At 33.5% G+C, this 21,509-nt stretch overlaps 2 protein-coding genes across 3 annotated transcripts in view; one reads left to right on the top strand and one right to left on the bottom strand.

Moving 5' to 3' along the window:
* LOC143240445 (ATPase family gene 2 protein homolog A-like) overlaps window positions 1–9,228 on the bottom strand; it is a 46,741-nt gene extending 37,513 nt beyond the window's left edge. Inside the window, 3 exon segments of the mRNA XM_076482880.1 lie at window positions 1,130–1,729; window positions 5,724–6,068; window positions 8,584–9,228. Coding sequence (XP_076338995.1) covers window positions 1,130–1,729; window positions 5,724–6,068; window positions 8,584–8,827 — 1,189 coding nt within the window. The 5' untranslated portion in view covers window positions 8,828–9,228.
* An 8,149-nt stretch (window positions 9,229–17,377) lies between these two features.
* Window positions 17,378–21,509, top strand: part of LOC143239715 (RNA-binding protein 26-like) — an 80,193-nt gene continuing 76,061 nt past the window's right edge. For both annotated transcript variants that reach the window (XM_076481127.1, XM_076481126.1), the window contains exon 1: window positions 17,378–17,643. In XM_076481127.1, the coding sequence (XP_076337242.1) occupies window positions 17,585–17,643 (59 nt within the window). In that variant the 5' untranslated portion in view covers window positions 17,378–17,584. The remainder of the gene's footprint in view (window positions 17,644–21,509) is intronic.

Raw genomic sequence — 21,509 nt, 5'->3', positions numbered from 1 at the left:
TCCCCTGCTGTATGACTGTGTAAGTAAGATCAAAGATGTGTCTGAAATCGGAGACATTTATGAAACCGGGGAACTGAAGCAAGCAATTGCCATGCACTTAGATGAGCTCACAAAGTCTCTCGACATATACTTCCCCACCAGAGAGTCATTTCCAGCATGGGTGAGGCAGCTATTCACGTTTAGTGTTGCGACAGCAGATGTCAATGATGAATACCTCAACAAAATCATTGAACTTCAGCAGAGCCAGGTTCAACAGCAACTTTTCAGAACAACAATGCTCTCAACATTTTGATGTCACCAAATCGTCGAGTACCCTCTTATTGCTAAAAAAGCCCTTGAGATACTCATACCGTTTGTAGCAACATATCTTTGTGAGCAATCCTTTTCGAGGATAGCAGACATAAAAACGAAGAAAAGGAACAGACTTCACTGCAAAAGTGATATGAGAGTGGCATTTGCCAAGGTAAAGCTGTGCATTTCTGAACTTGTCTCTGAAAGGCAACAGCAAAAGTCACATTGATTTGCAGTAAATATTCATTGAGTTATGTTACTATTTTTGTGTCAAATTTATGTTTTGTTGGTTTTGTTCTTTGAACACAGTGATATTGTATGCAACTGATGCATTGTTCATTTTGTGCACTAATAAAATATCTACTTATGTTTTGAATTTCAAAAAATCATATTTTATTTTTCCAATTATGAAGGGTTCAATGACTGCAAGTACGAAACTTCTGGGGTTCAGTACCTCCAACAGGGTTAAGAACCACTGTTTTAAACAAACCCTCTTATGTATAAACACGTTGTTTTAAACAAAACACGCCAATTATGAACATGTTCTCTTGAACAATACATGCCAAGTATAAACATGTTCTTTTGAACAAAACATGCCAAGTATGAACATGTTGTTTTAAACAAAACCTATTGTGTACCAACATGTTGTTTTAAACAAAACACGTTAAGTATAAACATGTTGTTCTGAATAAAACACGTTAAGGAAAAACACGCTGTTTTAAACAAAACATGTCAAATATGAACATGTTGTTTTAAAAACAAAACCTGTCAAGTATAAACATGTAATCAATTTTAAATTTTACATTTTATCATTAGTAACATGAATAGATAATCTCACCACAGTGGTTCAGAATCTCACTGTTCTTCATGGGAACTTCTACAGCTTCTTGAACAAGTTTCAGTTGGTGGTTTAGTCCCCCAATATCAGTATAAGAAACCTCTTTATACACCTGAAATTGATGCTGGGGTTTTTCTCCAGCAATTTTGAGTCTTGATGATGAAGTTATTAGAAAAAACTGTTTTATTTCCTGATTGTTTTCCTGCAAGAGTTCTTTTTCTAAATTTGAACATGGCATTTTATACTGATTTTCAAATAATGAAGAAATAAGCGGTGGTTTCTGAAGTGGAGTTGACGATGTCACAACAGAAGAACCATTAGTTACATCCAAATTAACTAACGATTTTTCACTATGATCAAAATCTGGCAGAGGCTTACCAACAGCATCATCATAACCTTGTATTTCTAATGACTGAAAACCATCATGTATTTCACTAATATCATTTACAGACTGTTCTGAGTCACCACTGAAAGAAGATAAACAAACATCAATCTCTATGTTATCTTCCTTCTCTTCAACAACCTCTTCCACTAAAAACTTCAAACGTCGTCCATAATATCTGTATACCAGTTCTGAACCAATGGTAACACATTGATCACCTGAAATGTAAAAATAGATTAAATGTACAATTATTCTTTAAACAAGAAAGAGATGAAGTCTGCATCTAGATTGCAACAATACTTTCACACTATAAAAAAAATCTTAGTTGAACCATAGAATAATCTCAAAATAAGAATCAATTATTGTTCAGACAATGAATCCCCCAATTTCTTTAACTATAAAATAAGTTATTTCAGATGTTATTTAGAATATTATATCTGTTACATGACTTTTGTAGTTAGAAAAGTACAAGTTCAACTGTCACATTGTTAACTTTTCTTAGTTTATACATACACACACCTAACAATCTCAAAACAGGATCTATAGGGGGGTTCGTAACAAGATTAGAAAATAGGAGCATTATAATTTTTCTAAACTGAAAATGTATAACTAACAGGTACATCCCTCCTCTCACAAGATTAGCTTTTCCAGTTTAGTGCTGCCCTCTATATGTAATTTTTTTCATAATGCATGCTACAAGCCTCTTGCACTCACTCATTGGAATCAAAGATTCTAACATGTCTCTTATGCAAATCATCTCTCCACTAATAGGAGAGCACCACCATCACATGATGCATGGAATTCTCTCTGTGCACAACTACCGAGGCATCGCTTAGAAGTTGGTAGAAAATGTGAGCACCGGATTATTGTTGGGAGGAGTTTGGGAAGTGTGAGAGAAGGGAAGTACCTGTTAGTTATACATTTTCAGTTCAGAAAAATTATAGTTTCTGATATGGTATTTCCCTCCACTCATACAATTAATTAGAATCCCACATTGAAAAGGAAAAGGGGCAGATGCAAGGGAAGAACAGACATATCTCCTGAAAGTACCCAAAGGATACCTCTGTGTAGGAGAAAAACAGATCAAGTGACATGAAAAGGGGCACTGAACCACTTCTGAACCAGGTATCTTCTTGCCATGACCAGTTATGAACAAACATGGCAGAAAAGGAAGAGAGAACATCTAAGTGGGAGATGATGAATCTGGATAGTAATTCCTTTCAGATAAACAAATAACTCAATCTCACAGAAGGAGAGTGGTGTAGAATGGCTAGGGTGAGATTGACCATACTTGGCAAGTCCACTACATCCAAAGCTTCCTCACTAGGTATCAACATCCACACAAGGGTAGGATAACAACCACACCATCTTCACCTCAAGCCCTAAAATCATGGATGTGAGGATATTACTGACTCCAGGGTATGACAGGGAATTGAGCCAGAGATCTCGGAATATGTCCTCACATATTCAAGAAAAGTCCATCGTATGCAATAAACACCAGTGGCCGTGCAATTGGTCCAAAATATCCAAAGGTCAATACAATCACCATTACAAGAGAAAATGAAGGAATGCCCAGGTCAGAGATAGAAACAACCCAAGTGACCCTCCATGACACAGAGAATAGAATCAAGAGAGGAAGATTAACAACCCCAAACCTGTGTGAAGACTTATGTTGATTGGTTCTCTCAATATTCAAAACCAGCCCATGGGGTATCAACATCTGCATGAAGCCACCCAATTAAAGGGGTGAATTGTATTGAAATATTTCACTCTGTTGTGTCAATAAATCCAAAGTATGGTCCATATTCTCCACCAGCAGATCACCATCATCCTAATGTTTATAGCTATCTATGTGGAACCCATCTTAAAGGGTTAGGAATATATGTCTGTACCTTTAAGTTCAGATAACACCCTGCAAATGTCAAAATTAGAACACTGGTATGCAACATAATTCTGTCCTTACAAGTGGAAATACACCTCATTGCAGAAAATCCTTAGGTGGAGAAACCAGTAAAGATCTCTGACTTGAAGATGTTCTTTAAATCTCTCTCAACAATAATTCCTCATGAGAAATGCAAAGTAGCATTGAATTTAAGAGGTAGATGTTTCCTCCAAGATATTCCCAGAACGTAGCTTCTTAACTGACTTAGGAAAGCCAGTAAATCCCTCCAATCCCTTCTGAATAAAAAAGGAAGATGTTTGCCCTATAGGTTTGTCTGACAAATAACATAATATGAGAAAATGAGGTACAGGTGTTGAAAAAGATGGAGATCACTATTCAGTTTTCAAGATATGGTCATTTATGATCTGTATTTTTATTATTTTATTTTTATTTGGAGTTGAGGAACCTGTAATATAAGAAGAATGATTCAGTGCCCACTGACCCTATCCACCATGGAATCCTACAAGGGGATGCACTAAAATTCTCAACAAGATCACTGCAGTTATGCCAGGATTTCATGAGCACTACACCCAAACACCATCATCAAACAGACAGTGTGTCCACAACACCCATTAGGAAAGCCCAACATTGTTATTCAGCTGACCTTAGCCCAATAGAATCAGCCAAATGATGCTGGAGGAGGGGGGCATGCCAAGGCCACCCATCCACATGAATTCAAGGTCAAAGTGAGATGTTAGAGTTGAATCCCTTAATCACCAGGATAATCTCCTCACCTTCACCTGTCACCTTGCACAGCAGACACATGGGTAGACGTTCAGATCCCACAGAACCTTCTCTAGGAGGTACCCTCACTATGTACAGGCTTTCCATGGATAAAAGTGTACAGATGGAAGTTATCCATCTATTCCATGGATAAACGTGTACTAATGGAAGGTATCCATTCTTTCCACAGGTGAACATGTAGTAACAGAAATTCTCCATCTTGAAATAAGGTATAGTTAAAAGTGTTTTAAGGACAGGAGCTAATCCTCCTGGGCTTTGGGGAACCATGAAGAAAATAAAGAATAAAAGTCTAATAAATAGAAGTGAATGCACTTCCCATTCTAGATATGGATGAAGATGAGTAACTCTAAGTTACATCTGTATACAGGAAAGCAAATAAGCTGATTCATTTATCTACTGATAACTTATACACACACAAACATATTTAGTTATAAATTATTTAATATTTGGATTTTGTAAAATTTGTAATCAATTACAATATGTTATTAATAATGTTGACATACTGATTTGAAAATCAATAGTTAATGGATTTAATAAAGAAAGTTTAGACAAAATTATGAAATTATTCTGTAATAAATACAAAAATGTATTAAATAAATACAAAGAAAACAAAATCAAAGAAATTTTACTAAAAATTACTAATAATTATTTTTAGTTACAAATAGGGTCATTTAAAAAACATGGCACTACTTTATGCAATATACATCTTGAGCCACATATAAAAGAACGACAGTCACAGTAAACTTAGTATACTGATAATGTCGTGTTAATGCTCCTGCCATATATGGGGCAGAAATGCTAACTTTGAAAGTAAGTTTCATCTTACTTACCCCCAAATGGTAGTATCTTATTTCCTTATTTTTATCTATTTCTTATTTTAATTTGGGAGAGCAGTCACCTTCCCACAACTGTCTGCAGGCAGTGAAGAGTGATATAGATGTGGAACATTGTAGGCTTGAGCACCCACATCTTGCTCTCCTAATTTCTAATTTTCTTATGTGAGACTAGCAAATTTGAGGTTAAGATTGATAGACAGTGTATCCCCATAGCAATGTTAGTCCCACTTCCACAGTCACCTCCAAAACCTAAGATACATTTTATAATCCCACATTGTAGCTTGTACATTAGGATTCCTTTTTTCAAAAACATGTGGAGCACAATTAAATATTTATTTTTTTAACTTTATGTTAATGCATTTTGGTTTGTGGCTTGAATATTTTATGGTTATGCATATATTTTAGTGAAATTAAATAATTTATATCTAAATGAAGTTAAATGAATAAACAAAATCATGAGGAAGGACTGCATTAAAAAGAGCAAACCCAACCTCTGATTAATTTTATTATAACTATAAAATATTCATGCCATAAACCAAAACACATTAACATGATTTTTTGATATTTTTTTTAAATACTCTGCACATATATATATATATATATATATATATATGTATTACAGATGAATGCTGAATAAATGTGATATTGGTTTCAGTTATATCAAGATCTAAATAATAGTTTCTTACTTACAGATCTGAAGCAGAAATGCCCTCAAGAAATTGTCATTATGAGATACTTCATAACCTTTACTGACTGGAAGAAGGGTAACAGAAGCTGCTTTCAACAAGTTACTCTTGTAGGTATGAACTTCAACTATTTGTCCATACTGATATCTTTCACAAGCATCTTTTCCAAATGAAACAGAAGTAGGAGGAAGTGAATAAGATGGCCAAGCATGATGTAGCTGCTGACTAGAGGTATTGTAGTTTGTTACCAATACTCTGTCTCCTATACACATCTCACACAGTTTCATTGCAGCAGGATGGCAAATGATGATATTATTAGCTATAAGTGCTGGCAAATGTTTAGGTCTTTCTGGAAAAACAAAACAAACTGCATGCATAAGTAACATATGAATTAAACAACAAATAATTACTGAAATGACAGAATTTAGTTTTTAAATAAATGAATGGGAAAACTCTCAGATTTACTTGAAAATGTAAGACAAATACTTGCATATATTATGTTATTAATCACTGTATAGATACGTTCTTCTTAACTCAGGTTGAGTGTGCTATGTTTTCAATATAATTTACAATGTGGAAATACTGCAAAGTTCTAAGTGATCAAACTACATTTATAGAGGGTTAAGATAATTTTCTTAAAACAATATTCTGTCCCAACATGATTTGAAAGAAATCGGAGATTTGAAAGACATGTTTTGTAATATTAAAGTGACTGATATATATACGTATAACCTATGACAAGTGTGGACAAACGTATACATACAAACACTTAATTCAGTCACTTTAATTTAAATACTACTAATACAGCCCTCTAAGAGCAGTATTTGATAAGGATGTGTTGTGTGTAATAAAGAATTTCAATTGAGTAGCTTCATGGCTACTACATAAAAGTAACTTAGATATTACTGATCCTATAAACATTTTAATGTGAATCATATTATGAAGTACCAGACTATGGTCAAAGTGTTTAATAACTTCTTCAGTAATGGTTTACAGTTGAATAATAACAAGATTCTTAGGTAAATTAAATTACTTATTAAATATTAGAGGAAATTTCTTTTTATTTATAATTTTGTTGAAGAAAAAAGTAGTTCTGAAATCCCCTCTGAGGTAAATCTCACATTTTAAAAAGATCTATTCTAATTCAATACCGATCACATGTACAAGCTTCTGAGGTAGTTTTCTCTACTTGCTACACCCAGCAAGCATAATACAGTAAAACCTGTACAAGCCAGGAATATCAACATTTTGCAGCATTATCTAAGATTTCTCTTATAAAAGGCCCTCTACTCTTTATATGGCAGAGCCTGCGTAACGCAAATGGAAACTACCTGTCACCTACCTCATCTATCAACAAGTGGGATTAGAACCTGAGTAAGATGGAAAAATAGTTTTGATTAAATATTAATTTATTATTTAATTAATGATTTTTTAAATATTAATAAATTCTTCTTTAATTAATAATTTGTTTAAATATTAATAAATCCTCACGCATCTTGTTACAGTAAGTATTGGTTAAATATATTCTGTTTTTTCTGCTATCATTATTTTTGCAGTTAAATTAGATTCATGATTTGTAGAAATGTGTTTGTCTTTTAAGTGCAAAACTACTCTTTACATAATTCTCATGAAAAAAATTAGCCATCCCTAATTTAGCAGTATAAGACTAGAGGGAAGGCAGCCAGTCATCACCACCCACCACCAACTCTTTTACCAATAAATAGTGGAATTGATCATCACATTATAATGCCCTCATGGCTGAAAAGGCGAGTGTGTTTGGTGTGAAGAGGATTTGAATCCGCAACACTCAGATTACGAGTTGAATGCCTTAACCTACCTGTCCATACCGGGCCACTACTGCTAATGAATGATGATGTTAGAGAAATAAAATATCCTGAGCTGGAGCTCCCCTTTCTGTATTTTTTCTGCCATCTTCAGGGTTATAACATAAGAATATCTACAACCTTTGTCTTACCAATATCTGAAATAATTTTATGAACTTAGATAAGATCACTAAACCTTCCCTTCTAAAGAAAAAAACAAATTAACATATTTGAACCCTTCCACCCCTACTATACTAAAATACTTCTCATCAGTCACATGACGAACATACCAACAAGAAGAAGCTATTTTGATTTTTCAAGATCGTTTTGTTTACCCATCCTCGAGAAGAGCAAATACTAAAATGCATCTTTTATTTCTCATGAAATATTTGATTTCTCTCATTAACTCCTGTAAAGTACTGGCCTCCAGTAGTAGTAGGGTATTATCATGAAAAACAAATCATACCGTGCCATGTATGTCTTAGTACTTTTCAACATGGCATTTCTTTTTGTATAAAACCATCTTGCTTATACATATCTTGACTTTCTAAAAGCCTTCGAATTTCCAAAGGCGTCACCCACAAGATTAGTTGGTAAACTGAATGTTTACATGAGATAAAAACAAGAACTGGCAAAAACTGTTATTTTCCAGTGAGAAGAATGTGACTAGTTTATAACTTCCACTCTAGGGTTGGTTTTGGAATGTATATAGGCCACTAACTATAACTTATTATTTACATTAATGATTTTATTAAATTCTTAGGCAGTAATATCTTTATATACATTAACATTCCTAGTTAATGGGCCAGAAGGTGGAAAAAGAGGATCTATTTAGGTTATTATAAAATAAACTATATACATAGAAATCACTTATTTTTTTGCAAAATAAAAGGTATTAGCATTATATTGTAGGAGTAAAAACGTGATTTTTAAAACCTCAAACCTTCAAGTGACAGTAAACTACAACAATCCTAAGTTCTGGCTTCTACTTGTAGGTTATACTACAAGTTGTAAAGATTAGAAATTAACAATAACACAAACCTTTCTTTGGTAACTCCTTCACAACAGCATACAAAGTAGCATTTTTAATAAAGCCATAGAAACTTGAATTCTCTTTATCTGAAACCACTAAGCTTTGCGATACATTAAAACTTTTGTTTTCCTGTATATCACACGTTTTCGAACAGCAAGAACTATGTAACTGGACATCTTTCACACAAATAATAAGTTTGCAAGATAAACACTGTCTTAGATCTCCCTTCTCATGCTTGATTTTAGTAGTCATATTTTTTCAGTTTGAAACGTCTTTGCTGTGCAACAAAACATTTATATCAATTTCGTCTACAATTGTTCATAAAAAGAAACAAATCTAAAATTCATACACATAAAAATTACGATTCCTACCACGTCTTTCAATTAAATCAATGACAAAACAAACCATGCCTTAGCCTAAAGAGAACACACACTACAAAATTATTAATGGACCAACTACATATTGCACAAATTACAAGACAAAAAAGGAAATAATGTTCTATCGTTAACCACATTTCCCAAAGTAAACTGATGGTAATCGTCTTAAACCAATTAGGGTAGTGACCATAAATCCATATACTCTAGTTAATATAAAGAAGCATTGTAACTTGAATGTCTGTCGGTGTTTGAGTAAGAAAAGTTCATACCCTGGAGGGTCAGGTTCTCTATGACCTTTTCCTCCTTCCCGTACTGGGGCCTGGCATGGCCTAGCGCGTTAAGGCGTGCGCTTCGTAATCTGAGGGTCGCGGGTTCGCGCCCGAGTTGCGCCAAACATGCTCGCCCTCCCAGCCGTGAGGGCGTTATAATGTGACGGTCAATCCCACTATTCGTTGGTAAAAGAGTAGCCCAAGAGTTGGCGGTGGGTGGTGATGACTAGCTGCCTTCCCTCTAGTCTTACACTGCTAAATTGGTGACGGCTAGCACAGAGTAGCTTTGTGCGAAATTCCAAAACAAACAAAGCCTTATTAAAGTACATTATTGTACTATGTAGGAGTCAATCTGGTATGGTTGGTATGTTCGAGTATTTGTGAATGAACTGAGATGATATAGTTCTTGAAACTCTGTATGCAGTTGTGAGGAGTGTGTTTTGGATTGTTTGTAGTTTGGTTTTAATTATTTTATTGCTTACAGTTATACATGCTGGAGCTGCATAATCTATTACAGGTCTAATATATGTTTTATAGATTTTTAGTATGTTATCTGTAGATGCTCCACTGTTTTTACCAGTTAGACTCCTAGCATAGTTAGTTCTTCGCCAGACTTTATTTTTAATTTCGTTCACATGATTGATCCAAGTTAGTTTTGAATCATAGGTCAGACCTAAAAATTTTGCCGATGGGGCAATCTGGAGTAGTGTGCCATTCATGTATAATTCTGGCTGTTGTTTTTTCGGTTTTGTCAATTTCGTAAAGACTACAAGTTGTGTTTTTGCTGTGTTTATTTTTATTCTATATTTTTGACAGTATTCACTTATTCTATTTAGTTGCGGTTGTATGTTAGTGGTTTCTATCGTGGGTGTTGCGGCACTTTTCCAGACTGCCACATCATCTGCGATCTGTGAAGAGAATCCATGATTCGGATCCCTCAGTGGCATATTGTTTACATACATGATGAAGAGTATAGGGCTAACCACCCCTCCCTGAGGGACACCAGCTTCAGGAGTAAAGTATTCAGAAAATGTTCCTTCAACATTTTCTCTACACTTTCTATTTTCCAAAACGTTAAATAACCAGCGAATAATTCCTCGCGGTAGTTCCATTTCATTCATTCGGAACCTTAGACCATCGTGCCATACAGTGTCGAATGCTTTCTCGATATCAAGGAAGCAAGCGACAGTACATTCTTTTTTATTCAAGTTATCTATCATGGTTTCGGTTAATCTGATTAGGTGGTCTGTCATTTGTCTAAATTTCCTGAATCCATTTTGTTCTTTTGGTAATTGTGATGTTATCTCCAAGAATGTGGAGAGTCTATTACTGATTATTCTTTCAAGAATTGTGCCTACACAGCTGGTCTGGCTGATTGGTCGGTAGCTATTAGGTTTATTTGCTGGCTTTCCTTCCTTATGGAACATTAATATATTTGTAAGCTTCCAAGAAACTGGGATGTATTCTGAGGATAGAGATAGGTTAAAAGTGAATGTAGGTGGTCAAACAATTTCGGAGTGCCCTTTTTTAGAAGGAAAGTTTGTATTTCATCTTCACCTGGTGCTTTGTGTTTTGTGTTTTTTATTGCTTCGAGTAGTTCTTGAAGGGATATTTCATTTTTTATTAATGTGCTTGCATAATCTATGTCGGAACTTGTATTTGTATCAGTTATGTTTATTGGAAAAATTGGTTCAAATTGATGTGTATTGTTTAATATGTGATTAGTGACTTTATTGTAGAAATATGTATCCATATCTGGATCAGTGCGAGTTTTAAAAGTATATTAAAATTGATCTTTGAAAGCTTCGGCTATTTCTTTATTTGTGTGTGCTATAGTATTATTATGTTCAAGTGAAGGATATTTCTTTGTGTCTGTATTCTCATAGGTGAGTCTTTTAAGATGTGACCAGAATTTTTCGGGTCAGTTTTATCATTTAGTTGAGCAGTAATTGTCCCATTTTTTTTGTTTTTGTTGTTTTATTTGTGTTCTGATGTGATTTCTAATGTTGTTTATTTGCGTTTTGGTTTCTCTGTCTCTTGTTATCATGTACTGTCTTCTTAATTGTCTTCGTTTTTTGATTAGATTGATTATTTCTATGGTGGGTTTCCATGTGTTGTTTGTTGTTTTATGGTGTTGTTTTGGTATTGTTAATTTGGCTGCTTTCTGAAGACACTCCGTAATTGTTTGACAGTAGTTATCGATTTCAATATGGGTTTTAACTTCTTTTATAACTTTATTAGGTAATAGGTTATCTAATTCCTGTTTATAATTTTGCCAATTTGCTTTTCTGTAATTAATTTTTTTCTTTTCTAAGTGTTATATTTTTATGGGGGGCGAGATTGAAGACAATATATTAGAAGGTGATCACTGTCAACATCTTTTCCCACTTGAAATTTTATTGTTTTTTGGCTCAGATTATATGTACACATGCACAGGTCTAGTATGTCACTGGAGTTAGTGACATACGTTGTATGTGTCGGGGTGGTATCATTTAATAAGACTATAATGTTATCATCTATGAATTGTAATAGACTTCTACCATTGTAGTTTGAGCTCCGGCATCCAAAGGAAACATTTTTACTATTTAAGTCACCCATAACTATGGAGTTTTGGTTGTGGGAAAAGATGTTGCTGAGTAATGCTATATCTATTTGTTTATTAGGTGAGCAGTAAATTCCTACTACAGTTACTTTTGTTTTATTTCTTTGCAGGATATCGACAGTAATATGTTCGTTGTTACTGCTCAATTTAATTTCTATTACTGATAGCTCCATTTTGTAGAGCAGCATAATGCCTTTGTTTTCATCATTTTAACTTCTTTCTTTCTTTTTCACTTTAAATCAAGCGCAATAAGTGATTCATTTAACTTTTGGGCGACAAATTACCTTTAGATCAGTGGTTCCCAGCCAGGGATGCGAGATAACATTTCAGTATTTTTTGTTTGTTTGTTTATATTAAGGGTACTATCCTATATATTCAAAAACTACGTTCGATTTTTATTTCTTATTTTTCTTGTTACAGACGTAGCTTTTTACCTTGTTACGATAAACTATCGTTTCTACCGTCACCGGTGCAGACCGAAATCTTTATGTACAACTGTAAACAAACAACACACGAAAGGTAAACGTAACCTAAATACTTGACACAGCTAATTAGATTACGTTCGTGAACGCCGTCTTAAAGTGTCTATTATTTATTTATGTTATGTATTCACGTGATCGTGACTTGTGAAACACCCAGAATTAATCGATGCCGTCATGTGACGTATATTCGAGAATGTTCTGGAAAGTTTCGCAGAGTATATAAACTCATACGTAATGCTATGGTAGTCAGTGCATTGTTGATTCTGTGTTCGTGCAAAAAAACTTCATCATGTCTAAGCAAAGGAAATGGAATGATGATTATGTGAAGTTTGGTTTCATTTGGATCGGAATAACTGAGGATCTGCAAAAACACCACTGCATGCTTTGTGATGCTGTCCTTTCAAACGCAAATTTGAAGCCATCTAAACTGCAGAAACACTTCAACAACCGGCATGGTGAAGCAGCTGTTGCAGGCCATGATGTTGAATCGTTGAAAGGTAGAAGGGCTCGCTTTGATTCTCGAGCAACCCTTCCAAAATTAGGTTTTATATCTGCTGACAAACCACTGCTGATGGCTTCATACCACGTGGCGTATAAAGTAGCCAAATCAAAGAAGCCCCAAACAATTACAGAAGAGATGATAAAACCGTGTGCATTAGAAATGGCAACAATTGTTCTGGGAAAAGAAGTCTCAAACAAGCTTAAATTAGTGCCGTTATCAAATACTGTTATTCAAAACCGAATTGGTGATTTGAGTTCGGACATTTTGGACCAAGTTATCGCAGATATCAGAGCGAGTTCCTTAAAAATCTCTCTCCAATTGGACGAAACAACTGATGTTGCAAATTGCAGTCAACTCATCGCACTAGTGAGGTATGTCCATAATGGTGCCATAATGGAAGATTTCCTGTTCTATGAATATCTGAAAGCAACCACAAAAGGAAAAGATGTCTTCCAGTGTGTGAAAGACTTCTTTGCAAAATATGATTTAGATATCCAGATTATTGGTTCTGTGTGTACCGACAGTGCCCCTGCTATGCTAGGAAATAAATCAGGATTTTTGCACTAATGAAACAAAAGATTCTGCACTTGCAAGGTACTCACAGTTTTCTTCATCGACATGCTTTGGCATCAAAAACATTGCCTCCAAAGTTGAAAAAGGTCCTTGACACTTCTGTGAAGACAATCAACTGGATTAGGGGTTGCGCTCTGAACCACTGCCTCTTTAAGTCGCTTTGTGAAGATTTTGAAAGTGAGCATTCAGTTTTGCTTTTCCACACAGAAGTCCGCTGGCTGTCATGTGGGAGAGCTTTAATGCGTTTCTTTGAACTGCGAAAATAAGTCAAAACTTTTCTAAAGGAACGTGACTATGATCTGCCCGGAGAAATAGAATCACAGAGATATCAACCAAATGTTAGCCTATTTGAGTGATATTTTCATTCGTATGAATGACCTAAGTGTATATCTTCAAGGGGAAAACATAAATATATTGAAATGCTGCAAAACGTTAAATGCTTTCAAAGAAAAGTTACATATTTACGAGTTAAAAGAGGGAATTTTTCAAATTTTCTATCACTTGAAGAAATGGTAGATGAGGATGAGTCCCTAATTCTATGTGTGTGTGTGAAGAAATTGTGAATCATTTGGAAATACTGTCAAAGTCATTTGATGGATATTTTGGAGGAGAACTGGAAACTTCTGAAGAATGGATTATGAATCCATACTCCTTCAATTTGGATAATATGTTGGATGATGAAAAACTGAAAGAAGATCTTATTGAACTGCGCACAAATCGAGTTCTTGAAATGCAGTTTGAAAGCAAAACTTTGGAACAATATTGGTATTCGGCAATAGACACATTTCCAAGACTTTGTGAAAAAGCACTAAATGTGCTCATCCAATTCGCGACGACATGCTTATGCGAGTTTGGATTTAGTGCCCTTTTGTCAATCAAGACAAAATCTAGAAATCGCTTGGGTGCGCAGGCAGACTTGCGGATTGCTATCAGCAACAAAGTGCCACGCTTTGAAAACTCGTAAGAAATAAACAGGAACAAAAGAGTCATTAAATTTAAATTGGCTTATGAACCACCTGTCCATGCCGGGCCATAAATAATGCATAGTTCATTCCACTAAATTACAACAAATACTTTTTTTTTAACTTTTACTACAGGCTGATGTAATTTATAGGCCCATCTTTTCAAATGGCATTTGAACCCAAATTCTGATAGTAATAATAGTACGCCTATCTCATAAGCAAATTTACTTGTTTAATTTTCTAAATGAATCACATAACTGAATAAATCACTTAATAGAACTGAACTGATTTTTTTCATTCACTGACTGAATGCTGTACTGATTAAATAAATCACTAATTGACATTTATATCATTACAATTTTCTACTCACTACACGAAATTTCTAGATTTATAATTTTAATGAAACTACTTGATAACGTATTATTTCGCAATGACACACTCTCTATAGCTTGTTCGTTTGTTTGGAGTTTCGCGCAAAGCTACACGAGAGCAATCTGCACTAGTCGCCTCTAATCTCTCAGTGCAAGACTAGAGGGAAGGCCCCGCCAACTCATGAGCTACTCCTTTACCAATGAATAGTAGGATTAATCGTCACATTATAACGCCCTCATGGCTGAAAATGCGAGCATGTTTTCTGTGATGGGGATTAGAACCGACGACCCTCGGATTACGAGTCGGAAACCCTAACCACCCGGCTATGCCGAGCCAGCTCTCTAGAGCAAAAACAAATTTAAATTGACTTGTATGACAGGAGACTTAAGAGATCAACAAAGTGGGTGAAACAGGAAATTATCATATCAAAAAGTGTGTATAAAAATAGATTGGCTGAAAATGATAAAAATATCGGTAAAAAATTAATTAAGGGTAAACAAAATGTTATAATGGGATAGGATACTTGAGGAATGATAAAACAAAGCTAGAAACTAATGATTATGAGACGGCTGGGTTATTAAATTTTGTTTTTCTTTGGTTTTTACTTATGAAGATTGAAGCAGTATTCCACGTTTTTAACATGATAAACAGAAATGAGATCTTAACAAAATAACTGCATTGATTTTAAGCTGGCTAAGAAAGGAACAAAAATTAGAAAGTTTACAAAATGATAAAGATCTGAACCGGATAATATTTCCTCAAAAGTTTTGAAGGAGGTTAAAGATTGGATATATCAGCCACTTACTACTATTTTCGTCAGTTTCTGAATAGTGGGCAGGTACAAGAAGAATAAAAATTCATTAATCTAATTCCATTTTTTTCCAAGAAGGCGATAATAATTGTCGCAATAATTATAGTTCTATTAGTCTTACATCAGGTATGGAAAAAGTTTTGAAAAGTATATTAAAATATGCTTTGCAAAGTTATTTAACAAAGTTGAGAATTTTATCGGGCAGCCAACATAGTTTCATTAAGGGAAATCTTGTCTTATATCTTTTGACGTTCCTTGACAAAGGTTACTGCTTATGCGGATGAGAATAAGGATGTAGATTTTGCGTCTCTAGATTTTCAGAAAGTATTTAACAAGGTATCACATAAAAATGCTTGTAAAAATATGTATATAGGTGTAGGAGATAAGTTATCAAACTGGATAACAGAGTGGCTGGATGGAAAAAAGTAGAGTGTTTTAACAAATGAAGTTCAGTCAAACTGGATTAATGTCACAAGTGGAATACCTCAGGGCTCAGTCTAAGGACATTTGTTCTTTTTTAACTACATCAGTTACTTACATTTTCTGATGATATTAAGGTATTGGGTGTTGCTGATCGTGAAGAGAATGCTGATGATTCATAAAACTATTTAGATTATTTATTGAGTTTAGCAAATAAATCGCAAAGGAGCTTAAATATATATAACATGCAATATAATGCATTTGTAAATTAATCATAATTTGAATTATAAGTAAAATTTGGATGGAAATAGCCTTAACAATGTCATGAAAGAAAGGGATCTTAGTATAATAGTCAATCAGTCTCTAAAGCCACCGAAGCAGTGTGATGTTACTAGTGGTACGGCAAGTAGGAGTTTAGATTGTATCTATAAAAGTATAGAATATAAGTTTAAAGATATTACAATTTAATTGTGTAGGTCACTGATTAGGCCATGTTTGGAACATGGTTTGTATTAATTTTGGTCTCCTCACCTTAGAAAATATAACTAATTGTCGGAAAGGGTTCAGAAAAGGGTTATTAGAATGGTGCCTGGAATGGAGAGGCTAAAATCTCCCAAATTGTTTTCTCTTGAAAAAAAGAACAGAGTTAGGGGAATCTGACTGAGATGTTTAATATTGTAAATGGAATTGATATTGCTGATACATCATTTTTTCATATTTAACAGTGAGAATAATAGTACTAGGGCACACAAATAAACAATGATGTAGGGTGGGAGTCATCTTTAGCTAAGACAGTTTTATTTTTCTAACATGGTGGCTGGCCTTTGTTATGGGTTGCCTTCGGATGTTGTAGAGGCAGGAATTTTAAATAAGTTTAAGAAAAGCTTGATAAATATATGAATGATTAGGGCTGGTTTTAAGAGTGGATATTTTAAAGGATGAAACAGGCGAAATAGGCTAATAGGTTCAATGTTGTCCGAAAGGGTTATACTAATCAAGTTATCTCTCTGATACTGAACACAGTGAAAAGACATTAAGACTCCCGAAACTTCACTTATTGTACTATATATATTTTACTCTTAAACAAAACTGATTCCCCCAAAATTTGAAACAAGGTTTCGTCATATGTCACCAAACGACTGTAATGCATATTGTTCATGTCAACATTTTTTACCAAACAATACAAAACACATCGCTGACAATGTTTTTTACCGTTCAAAACTTTCTAATGCGTCAGGATTAAATCCTTTACTATATAGTTCATTTTTAGATATGGATACGACGAAGACTTAATAGTAGTATTCTTCATATGGTAGAACTAAAATGAAATAAACGATTTATTAATATTTATTATTTCACGACTATTACGGGCACCTGATATTACTGATCTATAAATGTTAAAATTTGCGGTACAAATAAATAAACAGGCTGCAGCGCCACTTTGAAGGAAGACCTAGTTAGAGGTCGAAACGAGCGTTCGTAGAGCATTAACTTAATGTAAAAGCTTAACGTGGGCAGTGTGTTAGTGGAGATACTCAAAAGCAGTCATCTAATTAAATTTAAAATTGATTAATATAACAAATAAACAACAATATTCTTAAAGTTATATAATTTAGAACATTTCATTATTCGTTAGAAGATGTTAATTGAAAATCCCGATGCTCTAAAAGGATGGCTAACAACGCATCTGGAACCTCTGTAAGGAATTGCCCCATTTTTTTTCAGTGCGAAACTACAAAGTTAGGCTTACCGCAGACATTGTTAAATATTAGGCCTAACGTATTTAGAAAGATTTTATTTGTTCTTTTACAAATTATTCAGTCTTATTAGCATAAGTTGGTAATCTGTTAATGTGATGCTCGCGATTTATGAAAAATTTTGAACTGCACTGCACAAGTTTAAAACTTGAACGCAAGTGTATTTAAAATTATAAATTGGAATATACAGTAAGCGTGAAATAAATAAAATTCATTTTATTAGCCGGTTAAAGATAATTTCAATTTGTAGTGAAATAAGACGTGCCCATCCTTGTGTGTAGGATTCGAAGTTTTGACCAAAATTTCAGGATACTTTTTCTCTGTTCTTGCCCATTATTGACAGTAACAGCAATGGTTGTAATAGTAATTTATGTTCTTATGACAACTGAAACTGTCTAGTAAAAGATTACTATTAACATAAAATATGGACAAAAAAGGGACCATTTTTCCTTTCAGAAAGGGGGTTCCAGAGAGTTATAGTTCCTAGCTACAGAAGTGTCTGAATATAAAATCACAATATATAAATCTCCCATAAACAACATATTAAATATTTGTACACCAAACAACAAAGGTGAAATAAATTCAGTGGAATTACACTTGTAAATTTAGCTATAAATGCCATATATTCCTTTGCAATTTTGTGGAGACAATTGAGTGAATGTTAGCACCAAAAACAAGGCATTGGTTAATTTATATGCAAAAACGGCTCGTTTGGGTTGAGAAAATATTTTGCATAGAAGAGCGAACAACGTTTTGACCTTCTATGTAAAATATTTTCTCAACCCAAACGAGCCATTTTTGCATATAAATTTCTCAACAAGTGGGTTTCTCGACATCACTGAAGGCATTGGTTAGTGTGCTTGACTGACCAATAATAGTTATACAGCATATGGCAGCTTTGTTCATTTTCTACAATGGTCTGGGTTTTTTTTTTATCTAAAAACATTATGTATTTAAAAACACACAAATAAAGCTTTGTAGTTTAATAAATACTTTTTAGTCATTTAATTTAAAGAAACAAAGCCATACAATAAGTCATAAGGTCCATTTTACATCATTCAAAAACTGCTATACATTTGCCTAATTGCAACCAACAGCATGTGAAAAAAATTGAATTGGAATCATAAGCAGATGATGTGTTACCTTGACAAGTTTAATTTATATCATAATAGGTGTGTATTTGTTAATCACAAAGCTAGTTGAATACAAAACCTACTTACCTTTAACTATAAAATATGTAGGTTAATAGGTGATTTTTAATGTGTTTTAGCAGTTTTCAGTTCATTTAACAATATAATGTAAATATATGCACATGGGTTTTAAGTTGAAGTTGTTAGGATTATATTTTATCTTGTCACAAATTTCATACAGTGTATCAGGTTAACAGATAAAGTAAGTTTATTTACATTGTTCCAATGAGATGCTCACATGGTTCAGAAGGTGACTTTACAGGTATGATTAATTATTAATTGTTTTATACTAATTATTAAATACATAAGTTGCAGTGTAAATGCACTAATGTTTGACTGCAGAATTCAATAGTGTGTACATTTTTAGTTATTTTAACTAGTTAAGAATTAAAGAAACGTCAAGAATGTTGTTGAAAACACCACCTTTGAAAAGAGTAAAATTTACAAATAAACTTTATTTTTTAGAATATTGCACATTTTTAGTTTTCTGTAAAATTCTATTCCACTTATTTCATAATTCTATTTTCCATGTACAAAAGAACTGTTTTCAGTATCTTAAACTTGTATTTTATCCTGAGAATGTAGCTTAAAGAACCTGGAGATCTTCATCTGCAATTCTGTGAATGATCTGTTTGCTTCATCAAGATCACATCATCTTTTTTATTCTCAAAAGGAAATAATAAATAACCTATTATATGACTGTAAGGTAACAAACCCCTCCCCAAATTCATCCTACTAGACCTTAACCTACAGTTATTACAAAATAAAAGTTGTGTGGGATTGTATAATACCAGTGTGATTGGTAACATAATAAGCAATAATTACCCTTAAGTCTGTATAAGATATGTATGTGCCTTTAGATAAAGTTTTTATACCTGATGATGACAAAACCATATAATAAAGCTCTACATTGGCTATTACATTAAATATTTATTATATAGTTTTCTTTCTTATCCATTTAAGTTTTCTCTTAACTTTATTATGTTTAGTACAAGTAGAAATTTGCAAGAATTTAATTTTATCAATAAGTTTTACTAATTACTCCTTTATTGTATCTGTAAGAAAAAGCAGAGGTCTGAGCAGTGACCCTTATGGCACTCCATTTGTAGTAAGTGTCCAGTTTGTTGGGGCTCTGTTAATTAAAAAAAAAACCTTGATTTGACCTATCCAAGCCCCTGGCAGCCCAAGTAACTGGTATTTCTACATTGTTTACCAGTACGATTTCTTCAGTAATCTTCTGTGTGATTGTTATTAAAAACTTGAAAATCTGAATACATCAAGTACACAATTTTACTTTAAATTCACATGTACCATCATCAGTGACAAAAGAAAGATAACAGTATAGTAACATAAGGCTTCTCTTTAATGAATACATGTTGAGTTTCATTAATGATGTCATATTTCACAGCTTCTATTTTTAGACTTCCAAGGTTATTTCAACAGAAGCCTGTTCTATCCAGGACAACTCTTTATTTATAATGTGAATAACATTTATAACTTTTCATCCTTCAGACACATACTCACTGTTTATTTAAAAAAAAAAAAAAGCAGACTTGTATATTTAAGCTTTAGCTTCATTGAAAATATTGGTCTGTCCACTTGACACAGGTGCTCAATACCTGGATGATGATTTGTTCTGATAATTCCATAGTATCCGTATGGTCAAGAATATTGTTAGTAACCATACATATATGAAAATAAAACATTTCAAAGCTCAGCCATCTTAGTTTTCAACAACAACCTTACTATTATTTATTCATTACCCTTTTTATCTATCTACGTTTATTAAGTCCCTATCTTGAAGTTCATGCAACCCGTTTATCATTTAAACATCTTAAACTCACACCGTATCTGGTGTTTTCTTCTGTGTCTGTAATAAGCCCATTAGGTCTGGCATTCCCTTTTATGTTTTTCAGGAACATGTTTGTAAAATGTTCAGTAAAACGTACTTCTGAAACACTTCTATATTGTAAACAATATAGGCCACATGTCCCAGTTGACATCAGATTTCTGCAGTTTTTCTAAGTTTCAAGATGGTATTTTGTGCTCCATGCAAAGTATTTCATAGAATTTTGTCTGTATTTTATGTGAAAAGACAGCAGTGAGAATCTCACACAGTTCTTCAGCTGAATAATTTTAATTTTATTGAATCCTTTTTTGTTAAGTTTATATAGAATGTGGTTCCAAATAATGTACATTTCTTGGTCCCTTTATTTGTCGGCTATTTACCTTTATTCAGAGAGCGATGTGGGATTTTTCTTGTTGCTTTAACTTGTTTTTTTACAAACTGACTGTTATTTATGCTTTTCCAGTGTAGATTTCCCCAGTGTAAGGGACATTGTAAACTGTTTTTGTTTGTTGGTATTACTGTATTGTTTAGCTGTTTTCACAATATTTTGAAGATTTGTCTGATTTTAAACAAATTTATTTTTAATTTTTTTCTGAATTCGTAGCTTAGATTGGGTACATTGTAGTAGAGCAAACCTGTACTAAATTAAAATTATAGGAAATAAAAAAAGGTAGATTTGTCTGATTTTAAACAAATTTATTTTTATGTGTGTGGTTGAAGGTTTCATTATACTGTCCATAATTTTTCAAACAACAGTGGAATAACTGT

The sequence above is a fragment of the Tachypleus tridentatus genome, chromosome 13, assembly GCF_004210375.1.
Source record: "Tachypleus tridentatus isolate NWPU-2018 chromosome 13, ASM421037v1, whole genome shotgun sequence".
Classification (NCBI taxonomy): domain Eukaryota; kingdom Metazoa; phylum Arthropoda; class Merostomata; order Xiphosura; family Limulidae; genus Tachypleus; species Tachypleus tridentatus.
This window is presented reverse-complemented; position numbering and strand designations above follow the sequence as displayed.